The sequence below is a fragment of the Hyperolius riggenbachi genome, chromosome 10 (genome assembly GCF_040937935.1).
Source record: "Hyperolius riggenbachi isolate aHypRig1 chromosome 10, aHypRig1.pri, whole genome shotgun sequence".
Classification (NCBI taxonomy): domain Eukaryota; kingdom Metazoa; phylum Chordata; class Amphibia; order Anura; family Hyperoliidae; genus Hyperolius; species Hyperolius riggenbachi.
In genome coordinates, this window is record NC_090655.1 from 12,803,214 (window position 1) to 12,815,384 (window position 12,171).

Sequence of the window (12,171 nt, forward strand, 5' to 3'; positions counted from 1 at the left end):
AAGGGGTTCCTCAGGTACAGGCTTGTGTATTGTGCCCGTTCCTTCTCCTCTGTGGTATCTTGGTCAGGAAGTGACTCCTGGTGGTCTCACAGAAGGGGTTCCTCAGGTACAGGCTTGTGTATTGTGCCCGTTCCTTCTCCTCTGTGGTATCTTGGTCAGGAAGTGACTCCTGGTGGTCTCACAGAAGGGGTTCCTCAGGTACAGGCTTGTGTATTGTGCCTCGTTCCTTCTCCTCTGTGGTATCTGGGTCAGGAAGTGACTCCTGGTGGTCTCACAGAAGGGGTTCCTCAGGTACAGGCTTGTGTATTGTGCCCGTTCCTTCTCCTCTGTGGTATCTTGGTCAGGAAGTGACTCCTGGTGGTCTCACAGAAGGGGTTCCTCAGGTACAGGCTTGTGTATTGTGCCCGTTCCTTCTCCTCTGTGGTATCTGGGTCAGGAAGTGACTCCTGGTGGTCTCACAGAAGGGGTTCCTCAGGTACAGGCTTGTGTATTGTGCCTCGTTCCTTCTCCTCTGTGGTATCTGGGTCAGGAAGTGACTCCTGGTGGTCTCACAGAAGGGGTTCCTCAGGTACAGGCTTGTGTATTGTGTCCCGTTCCTTCTCCTCTGTGGTATCTGGGCCAGGAAGTGACTCCTGGTGACTGCACAGAAGGGGTTCCTCAGGTACAGGCTTGTGTATTGTGCCTCGTTCCTTCTCCTCTGTGGTATCTGGGTCAGGAAGTGACTCCTGGTGGTCTCACAGAAGGGGTTCCTCAGGTACAGGCTTGTGTATTGTGCCCGTTCCTTCTCCTCTGTGGTATCTGGGTCAGGAAGTGACTCCTGGTGGTCTCACAGAAGGGGTTCCTCAGGTACAGGCTTGTGTATTGTGCCCGTTCCTTCTCCTCTGTGGTATCTTGGTCAGGAAGTGACTCCTGGTGGCCGCACAGAAGGGGTTCCCCAGGTCTGTGCCTCTTTCCTTCTCCTCTGTGGTATCTTGGTCAGGAAGTGACTCCTGGTGGTCTCACAGAAGGGGTTCCTCAGGTACAGGCTTGTATATTGTGCCCGTTCCTTCTCCTCTGTGGTATCTGGGTCAGGAAGTGACTCCTGGTGGTCTCACAGAAGGGGTTCCTCAGGTACAGGCTTGTGTATTGTGCCCGTTCCTTCTCCTCTGTGGTATCTTGGTCAGGAAGTGACTCCTGGTGGCCGCACAGAAGGGGTTCCCCAGGTCTGTGCCTCTTTCCTTCTCCTCTGTGGTATCTTGGTCAGGAAGTGACTCCTGGTGGTCTCACAGAAGGGGTTCCCCAGGTCTGTGCCTCTTTCCTTCTCCTCTGTGGTATCTTGGTCAGGAAGTGACTCCTGGTGGTCTCACAGAAGGGGTTCCTCAGGTACAGGCTTGTGTATTGTGCCCGTTCCTTCTCCTCTGTGGTATCTTGGTCAGGAAGTGACTCCTGGTGGCCGCACAGAAGGGGTTCCCCAGGTCTGTGCCTCTTTCCTTCTCCTCTGTGGTATCTGGGTCAGGAAGTGTGGCGACGCTGTGTTCCTGTCACAGGCTTCAGCAGCGATTAGGCCCAGGTGATATCCTGCATATGGTAAATGTATGCGTGGGCGGCCGGGAGGAATGTTATGTAACGGTTGCAGCTGGCTCCTATTATTGGCAGCATGAGGGTCTTGCCATGAGGGCCAGAGATTGCTCAGCCTAACATCTATCACTTGGCTGTAACGCAGGGGGAGGCCACAGGGGGGCAGCATGCCAGGAGCCTCACCCGAGGCACATATGCAGTTTACGGCCTCATTAGGAGAGACTGTAATGGATAGCAGCTGCTGGCTTGGTCCTATACACTATACATCTTCCCTCTATATAACTCACCAGTGGATGGGCCCTTCATTATGCCTCTTATTTTATTTTCTTGTCACATCTGGAAGGATTTATAAACCAAGGAGCGTTCTCCTTACCATGTGAGACGATAGACTTCAGAAGAAGAACAAACATAATGCTGAGTTCACAATTATAGTCACAATAATAACGTGATATGGATTAGGATGAACTTCCAGGTTAAAGGGGTATTCCGGCTTCACAGAAGCAGAACTAAGGTTTGCCATACGCTATGCAAGGTTTGATTTAATGACTAGAGCTGAACTAACACTGATTAAAAACAAAGCCATAAGTCTATTGAATGCATAGAGAGGCACTGTGAGGCTACCTAATATTGGGAGGTACCTGAGACTACCCAACACTGGAGGGGCACCTGAGGCTTCCTAATACTGGGGGGCACCAGATACTACCCAACACTGGAGGGGGCACCTGAGGCTTCCTAATACTGGGGGCACCTGAGACTACCCAACACTGGAGGGGCACCTGAGGCTTCCTGATATTGGAAGGTACCTGAGACTACCCAACACTGGAGGGGCACCTGAGGCTTCCTAATATTGGGAGGTACCTGAGACTACCCAACACTGGGGGGGGGGGGGCACCTGAGGCTTCCTAGTACTGGGAGGCACCTGAGACTACCCAACACTGGAGGGGCACCTGAGGCTTCCCGATATTGGGAGGTACCTGAGACTACCCAACACTGGGGGGGCACCTGAGGCTTCCTAATACTGGGGGGCACCTGAGACTACCCAACACTGGAGGGGCACCTGAGGCTTCCTGATATTGGGAGGTACCTGAGACTACCCAACACTGGGGGGGCACCTGAGACTTCCTAATACTGGGGGGCACCTGAGACTACCCAACACTGGAGGGGCACCTGAGACTTCCTAATACTGGGGGGTACCTGAGACTACCCACCACTGGAGGGGCACCCGAGGCTTCCTAATACTGGGTGGCACCTGAGGCTTCCCGATATTTGGATGCACCTGGGGCAACCTAAGTTACCTAACTGGAGAAAGAACCTACTTAATAGTGTGTCGGGGGGACCTGTGGCTACCTGATAGTAAGGGGCATCTGAGGCTACCTAGAGGGTATCTCCATGTGAATAAACATTAATATGGCTATGAGTTCTTTCACTGCAATGATGAGTTTGCATCTGTGATCTGAGACTAGGAATCCTGTCTGATCTCCCTCTCCTGGTTCCCCTCTTAGACTGGTGAAGTTGCTGGTTGAACACGGAGCAGACGTACACCAGGAGAATGGAAGTGGAAAGAACAGGTCAGTGATCTATAGACAGTGTCCATACTTTTTCATGTAGCTTAGAAGTAGATCGAAGTTGTGCAGACTTCCCATCCGGTCTGTATATGGGCTCCAACACACTGGATTTGTCTCCCAAGATTATTGGATACAACATCAATTCATTTTTAGGGGTTCACACTTCTTTTAAGGCCTACAACTATAGCATTTGGATAGTTTTAGACCTAAATACAAGGCCTACCAAAAGTTTGAGTGATTTCATGCATCGTTTGCTTGAAGTTGTTGCATGCATAGCTCCCAACTGTCCCTCTTTTGGAGGGACAGTCCTTCTTTGGGAGCCCTGTCCCTCTTTTCTCCTCATTTGTCCCTCTTTCAGGACGTCCCTCTTTCTATGTAAATATATATATTTCTCTACTGAAAAATGTGTTTGACTCTCTAAACTTCCCATCTTTTAAATTGATATTACTAATTGTAAAATGTTAATATGAAGGAAAATGAACCAGGATAGAAAGGACCAGTGTGGTTTGAGTTATAAAACAATATATTTTTCTTATGAAATCTTTGATATGCTTGACTAGGGGTGTGATGGGGCGTGATCAGGGGTGTGACAGGGGCGTGGCTTAAGTGCCCCTCTTTCTCATCTCATAAAGTTGGGAGGTATGTGTATGGGACATCACTACAGACATCAGTAAGGTTTGGTGTCCTACAGATGTCAATAATGCTTGGTGTCCTGCTGGTATTCTGAGATTTCAGACTTTACAAAGATTTGGCTGCAGTCTAGATCTGTGAAGACCGCAAATGACAGGGATACGCAATGCAGTCTGACTTGTCTGATAGATGTACAGAGGCGCCAACAGGATAAAAACTACTCAAATGTTTAAAATATTCGGGTGGCGGCGGTGGACCAGCCACTCAAAAATGGACTTGTTGCCGTCGCTTGAGAAACAAAACAATTTATTCGAACGTGGAGTATGTGAATAAATTGTTTTGTTTCTCAAGCGACGGCAACAAGTCCATTTTTGAGTGGCTGGTCCACCGCCGCCACCCGAATATTTTAAACATTTGAGTAGTTTTTATCCTGTTGGCGCCTCTGTACATCTATCAGACAAGTCAGAGTGGATACACGAGTGCGACACGAGCACAATTGTCACAGTGGTGATTGATTGTATGTGGCAAAGTGCATGTGTATGGAGTCACACTATGTGCCATTTGTATGTTGTTTTATAGGAAGGTGGAGAGCGCAGTTCATCTACTTGACATATCCTGACATCTGGAACCCTGACACAGCGATCCCACCACAAATTACAGTAAACTCGGCTGCAGTAAGCTCTGAATATCAACCTGTGGAACTTTAAATACTGAGACACAGGAACTATTTTTGGAAACTGCAGTATTGGACTGATAAGATACAAATAACTGAGAAGGGGATTTGGGAGATTGGTGTTGCAAATTGTGATAGGATTGAGTGGGCAGCGCAGCCTTGTATATTCATTGTTCTGTACATCTATCAGACAAGATTTCTACCCTCGGTGGAAGGGTGATAAACCCTCTTTTCCTTCTTCAGAGAGCGACATCTTAATCCTGAGTGGAGACAGGTCTAATCTCCCCACCTGCCTATACAGTGGTTACCTGAGCGGTATACTACTTACTAATCATTTCTCCCTTTGATTTAATACATACTACACCATACTGGGCTCTCGGTTTCTCTCTTTAGCAGTCTGACTTGTGTGTTCATAGACAGCTGAAATATCTTTACCCACCTCTTACCAAGGCCGGATTTATACTTTTTGCACCCCAGGCCAAGTATGATGTGGCTTCCCTTTCTTGTGCAGAAGTGCCCCTCCCATTCCATGTGCAGCCCCCTCTCCCATGTGTATCATCCATGTACAGCAGCCCCTCCCATTCCATGTGCAGCCCCCTCTTCCATGTGTATCATCCATGTACAGCAGCCCATCCCATTCCATGTGCAGCCCCCTCTCCCATGTGTATCATCCATGTACAGCAGCCCCTCCCATTCCATGTGCACTCCCCTCTCCCATGTGTATCATCCATGTACAGCAGCCCCTCCCATTCCATGTGCAGCCCCCTCTCCCATGTGTATCATCCATGTACAGCAGCCTCTCCCATTCCATGTGCAGCCCCCTCTCCCATGTGTATCATCCATGTACAGGAGCCCCTCCCATTCCAGGTGCAGCTCCCTCTCCCATGTGTATCATCCATGTACAGCAGCCCATCCTATTCCATGTGCAGCCCCCTCTTCCATGTGTATCATCCATGTACAGCAGCCCCTCCCATTCCATGTGCATCCTCCTCTTCCATGCGTATCATCCATGTACAGCAGGCCCCCTTCCATTCTCCCATTCCATGCACAGCCCCCTCTTCCATGTGTATCTATGTACTGCAGCCCCTCCCATTCCATGTGCTGCCTGCTCTTCCATGTGTATCTATGTACTGCAGCCCCCTCCCATTCCATGTGCAGTCTCCTCTTCCATGTGCATCACCCATGTGCAGCAGCCTTCTCCCATTCCATGTGCTGCCCCTTCTTCCATGTGTATCATTCATGTACAGCAGCCCCTTTCTTCCATGTGTATCATCCATGTACAGCAGCCCCTCCCATTCCATGTGCAGCCCCCTCTTCCATGTGTATCATCCATGTACTGTTGCCCCCTCTCATTCCATGTGCTGCCCCGTCTTCCATGTGTATCACCCATGTACAGCAGCCCCTTTCATGAACCGCTCCCTTGAGCATCAGTTTCCCTGTTCCATGTGTTGCTCCCCATTTTCACCCACCTCTTCCATATATAGTATTCCCGCCTCCATGCCCAGGCATCCTTTGGCCTGCAGCCGCCCAAGCTCCGTGCGTTTGTGGTCTTTCCAGTAATCCAGCCCTGCCTGTTACCTTCTCAGTATGGTCACAGTTCTACACATTACATTTAGCATTGCTGTGTAGTAAGAAGGTCTTTCGTTCTTTTAGCCCCTCCTACTCTCCTTAGTGGTTCTGTCTGGGCACATGGAACACAAGTACAACTTGTAACAATGTTGGGAATGAGGAATTATCAGGTCATTTCTGCACACTTTGGATTACTCACTTGTCCCCGGAGCACACCCCTGGGGAGGAGATGAGACCTCTCTGTACTTTGTAACATTCACAATACAATGACGTTTATATCAACTTGTAAAATAAATAACAGCTGAGCAGGAAAGAGCAGCCTCAGTAATTAATCAGGTGCACAAAGCCTTTATTGGCACGGTATCTGATTTCCAGTTACACATTTGATCTATACCTCTGAGCTATTCGCAGGAAAGTGTAAATATTGATCCATGCGGCAGATGGAATGGCGGAAGTGCAGCGGTCATCCCGTTTGTTCGCGGGGCGGCGTAGGCTGCGTGTGTTAGATAGCCGCGGACACAGGCTGCCGTGTGCGCCCCGCACAGATCCCATTTCTTCGCATCGATCGCCTTCACGTTCGGCTCCAGAACGGACGGCTGATAATAAAATAGTTAGCGGGATTTCATTTAGACGTGGCAGAGTCACTGAATTACTCAATTAGAAAAGGAAAGCAATCGTTTAACATGATTGAAAGGAAAAAAACCAATTGTACAACTCAAAGCAGAACTTGCAGGTTAAAACTTTATTAAACCGCTGAACAGAGGTGGTGTCCGAATAGAAGCGGTTTCATATATACCGTATTTTTTTAACTAGAAGGCGCACTTTTTCTCCCCCAAAAGTGAGGAGAAAAAGTCCCTGCATCTTATAGTCCAAATACAGAGCGTCCTCGACCTTAAAATGGCCCGCCATTATGACCCGCTGCAATCTCTAAGACTCCCTGCACTCCCCGGGGGCCTCCTGCACTGCCCCTGAGTAAATGTAATTAGCGGCAATCACATGTACCCTATATACTCGAATACTAATTGGCCTCAAGTATAAGTCGACTCTAATATTCAACCCTCTTAAAGGGGAACTGAAGAGAGAGGTATAAGGAGGCTGCCATGTTTATTTCCTTTTAAACAATACCAGTTGCCTGGCAGCCCTGCTGATCCTCTGCCTCTAATACTATTAGCCATAGCCCCTGAACAAGTATGCAGCAGATCAGGTGTTTCAGACTTTAAAGTCAGATCTGACAAGACTAGCTGCATGCTTGTTTCTGGTGTTATTCAGATACTACTGCAGAGAAATAGACTAGCAGGGCTGCCAGGCAACTGGTATTGATTAAAAGGAAATAAATATGGCAGCCTCCGTATACCTTTTACTTCAGTTCCCCCTTTAAGCTGGAATTTTTTATTGACTCAAGTATAAGTCTACCCAGCATAGTTAATGGCTGCACTTGGGGTTCAGGAGGGGTTGACTGACTGCACTGCATACATTATTGCAGCCATTAACCCCTCCTGTCCCTCAAGTGCAGCCAATACCTCCTCCAGGTCCCCAAGTGCAGCAATTATTCACTCCCTTTTATGCGGCCCAGTATTTCCCCCCTGCCCCTTTCCTTGTTAATTGTTGTGGTCAAGACTTTCAGAACGGTGTTTTCTTGGCATTTCCTTTCCTTTAAGTGTCCCTTACCACAGGGTACATTGCTGCAAATGGGAAAGTCACTATTAGTACACACATTACTCAGTGTGCTCGGTGTTGGCCGGGTATAAGTCGACCCCTATTCTTTTATGAAGTGAATCAGACCTAAATTTCTAGACTTATACACAAGTATATACAGTATCTCTCACCTGATCCTGGGAGCCTGTGATGACCCGCTGCTTCTCTCACACCTTCCCCCTAGTGTCGGCACTTCCTGGTCGCATCATTACACACGCGACCGGCACTAGGGGGAAGGAGTGAGCAAGAGAAGCAGCTGATCGTCACGGGCTCCTAGGATCAGGTGAGAGATGCATGCAGCTGCCCTTTATTACAATTATACAGGTCCAGTGCAGGACACTGGGGGACATGGAACAGGACACAAGGGGGACAGGAGAAGGACACAATAATTGGGGGGAGAACATCTACAAGACACCCCTGGACCATAGACGCACCAGGATTAGGATACCTTTTTTTTCTTCTGGTTTTTGCTCTCTCTGAACCTAGGAGCATCTTATAGTCCAAAAAATAGGGGCAATAAAATCCCCTTGGCCCCCTAGTGTGTCAGTGGCAGAAGTGATCCCCCAAAAGTAGGGCGTATTGATGAGGGCATCCTTTTTTTTTTGGAGGGGGGGGGGGGGAAGAGAATGTGCAATGAGGTCACAGCTAATTGGGGCGCAGCAAAGACCTTTGTTAATTGCAGCTTTGTTGGCCTCCAGTGATTAATTTGGGAGCTGGAGGCATGCGTTAAAAATGAAATTTAATGGAGTGAAATGGCGTTGGAGGGCAGCGCAAACATCCGCAGAGGGACACTTTAGCGGCCGAGATTGGAGCACAGATATTGGGGGGTTGGATTAGAGCAAGGAGTAGATGGGGGGGGGGGGGGGGAGGGGTTAGGTGTAGGTTGAGGGGAGGGTAAGTGTGAGAAGTAGGTTAGGTAAAGTGCCCTCATCCCCTATACAGTTCCTGCCTCTTCCCTCCTCTACACGGTTCCCTGGTGTCTAGTGGACCCCTCTCTCCCCTACACTATTCCCTGGTGTCTGGTGATCCCCCCCTCTTCTAAAGTTCCCTGATGTGTAGTGCTTTCCCTCTCCCTCCCCCATATGGATTCCTTTATGATCTATGGTACAGGTGCTGACACTTTTTTCAGCTTGTGAGCTATTTAAAAAATTAGCAAGTCAAAATGTACAATTTACTACCCATGTTCAATTTTAGGAGCACAATTGTATATACACAATGGAAAATGTAGTGCGGATGGGATCTACCATAAAATCCTTAGCGATCTACTCCATGGACACCCCTGATCTAGGGCTTCACTGCAGTATAGCTTCCCTGGTGGTCTAAAGCAGGTGTTCCCAAATGTTTTGGGTTGAGGACTGGGTCAACATACTTCAGACTGCTGGGGGGCCGGAGTATACATAAAATAATGTAGAAGTCTTTGTGGGCCAGACAGTGAAGCATACCCAGGTGACAACCTGCAGTGGACAGCAGTGTCACCTGATGTGGAGTTTGATTGGAAACCAGCGAATTACAGCTTTCTGGCTTCATTCTATATGCAGACCACCAATATTTAAAGATGTAGCTGACCTCATCTGTAATACATTTTGTGTGGGGGGGGCCGATGAAAAGCCTCAGGGGGCCACATTCGGCCCGCGGGCCTTAGTTTGAGGGCCACTGGTCTAGAGTGAGCCAAACATGATACAAAGTGGGCACAATGTATGGTGCAGAGCCTCTTTCCTGCAGTGGCTGTGAATATGGAATGCATTCCGACAGAACACTGTGTACGGCCCAGTGCACACCAAAAACCTCTAGCAGATCCGCAAAACGCTAGAGGGTTTTGAAGCAGATTTCAGAGCGATTCTACGCATGTTAGAGAGGTTTTCTAAACATGCCTAGCGTTTTTTGGAGTGTTTTTGTGTAGCAGATTACATATATTGTTACAGAAGCTGTTCAGTAACCGCTTTACTGTAACAAAAACGCCTGGCAATCCACCCTGATCTAGTGTTTTTTAGAGCAGTTTTCCACTTTCCTATATTTTAATATTGAGGCAGAAACGCCTCAGAAATCTAAAAATGCTGCAGCCCCCGAGTTGGCGTTTGTGGAAAAAACGAGCCGCTCTGGTGTGCACCATCCCATTCACTTTCATTAGCCAAGCGGTTTTTCCCCTGCAAGCATTTTAACCACTTGAGGACCCACCCTTTACCCCCCCTTAAGGACCAGCATTGAATTATGTTATCTGTGCTGAGTGGGCTCTACAGCCCCCAGCACAGATCAAACACCAGGCAGAGAGATCAGATCACCCCCCTTTTTTCCCCACTAGGGGGATGATGTGCTGGGGGGGTCCGATCTCTCCTGCCTGCGTGTGGCTGGCGGGGGGGGGGCACCTCAAAGCCCCCCTCCGCGGCGAAATTCCGCTTCCCCCCTCTCCTACCTGGCCCCCTGGTGATCGGGGCTGCACAGGACGCTATCCGTCCTGTGCAGCCTGTGACAGGACGTCCCCTGTCACATGGCGGCGATCCCCGGCTGCTGATTGGCCGGGGATCGCCGATATGCCTGCCGTACAATGTAAACAAAGCGGATTATTTCCACTTGTGTTTACATTTAGCCTGCGAGCCGCCATCGACGGCCCGCAGGCTATTCACGGAGCCCCCCGCCGTGATTTGACAGGAAGCAGCCGCTCGCGCGAGCGGCTGCTTCCTGATTAATCAGCCTGCAGCTGGCGACGCAGTACTGCGTCGCTGGTCCTGAAGCTGCCACTTTGCCGACGCACGGTATAAGCGTGCGGTCGGCAAGTGGTTAAAAAGTGCTCCAGGACCGCTCTGGTGTGCACCAGCCCTCTCGCACACAGCACACGGCCGCCCCTCCTCACAGCACCGCTCTGCACTCCAATTAACAGCCAGCCGCGTCTCCAGCAATCACTTCCTGAAAGATGTTCCAGAGTGACGTAGAGCAGCCGGACAGAGGAACATCGCTGTGCTCTGCCGCTGTCATCCTCTCTTCATGGAAATCCAGTCAAAGCAATCCCTTCTGCTTCCAGCATCTTCCAGACACGCCATGGTTCCCGCCGCTCTGCACACCCTCCTATCGGGCCGCACTGCCACTGGTTAACACTTTTCTCATGTAGCAGAATTCCGATAACAGCCAGAATGTTAGTGAGAGGCTGGGCAGGTCTGCTGAGGGAGAAACGCATTCTTTCATGTGTGTGTTTTGGTGAACCGCAGATAGAATCGTTACTGGTTGCCGGCAGGGCTGTATTTGTACTTTTTACCATCTAAGGCCCACTATCACTAGCTGCTCCCAGTCCAACTTCACTTACTGCTGAGGACAGTAAGTGACATCATGGCAGGGATTACATTATAAACTCCTCTGAGGACAGTTAGTGACATGATGGCAGGGATTAGATTGCAGGCTCCTCTGAGGACAGTTTGTGGCATGATGGCAGGGTAATTGTAGGTGCCTTTGAGGACAGTTAGTGACATGATAGCAGGGATTAGATTGTAGGCCTCTGAGGACAGTTAGTGACATGATGGCTGGGATTACATTGTAGGCCCCTCTGAGGACAGTTTGTGGCATGATGGCAGGGATTCGATTGCAGGCTCCTCTGAGGACAGTTAGTGACAAGATGGCAGGGATTAGATTGTAGGTGCTCTGAAGACAGTTAATGACATGATGGCAGGGATTAGATTGTAGGCTCCTCTGAGGACAGTTTGTGGCATGATGGCAGGGATTAGATTGTAGGTGCCTCTGAGGACAGTTAGTGACATGATGGCAGGGATTAGATTGTAGGCTCCTCTGAGGACAGTTAGTGACATGATGGCAGGGATTAGATTGTAGGCTCCTCTGAGGACAGTTAGTGACATGATGGCAGGGAGTAGATTGTAGGTGCCTCTGAGGACAGTTAGTGACGTGATGGCAGGGATTAGATTGTAGGCTCCTCTGAGGACAGTTTGTGGCATGATGGCAGGGATTAGATTGTAGGTGCCTCTGAGGACAGTTAGTGACATGATGGCAGGGATTAGATTGTAGGCTCCTCTGAGGACAGTTAGTGACATGATGGCAGGGTTTAGATTGTAGGCCCCTCTGAGGACAGTTAGTGACATGATGGCTGGGATTAAATTATAAACTTCTATGAGACCATAACACCCTCCCCCAACTCCTGATGTCAGACTATGTCCAACAAGGAAAATTAAGCTCCCTCTGGAGGTGTCCTCTCCAGATACAATACATGGAAGGTAGGAACACAAATGCGGACGTTGGCGCAGCAGTATACAACGAAGGGTTTTAACTGTCACCCAGGTCCGGATAGTATCCAATCACCATGCTATGCATGCTCTGACTAAAGATACAAATGCATTCACTGAAGAAAAGGAACGTTGGTCGGCACTGCATGCATAAACGGTTTATTTCATTCTCAAGGTGCATTCAGCAGCATTCCAAATACTAATACGTGCAGCTAGATACAAGACTGGTGCACATACCGATCCTGGTGCGCTGTTCAGTGGG

General features: G+C 49.3%; 1 protein-coding gene across 1 annotated transcript in view; it reads left to right on the forward strand.

The window, feature by feature from the left end:
• The window catches only part of FANK1 (fibronectin type III and ankyrin repeat domains 1), a 125,879-nt gene that overhangs the window by 84,088 nt on the left and 29,620 nt on the right, over positions 1 to 12,171 (forward strand). The window contains exon 6 of the mRNA XM_068255733.1: positions 3,060 to 3,125. Coding sequence (XP_068111834.1) covers positions 3,060 to 3,125 — 66 coding nt within the window. The remainder of the gene's footprint in view (positions 1 to 3,059; positions 3,126 to 12,171) is intronic.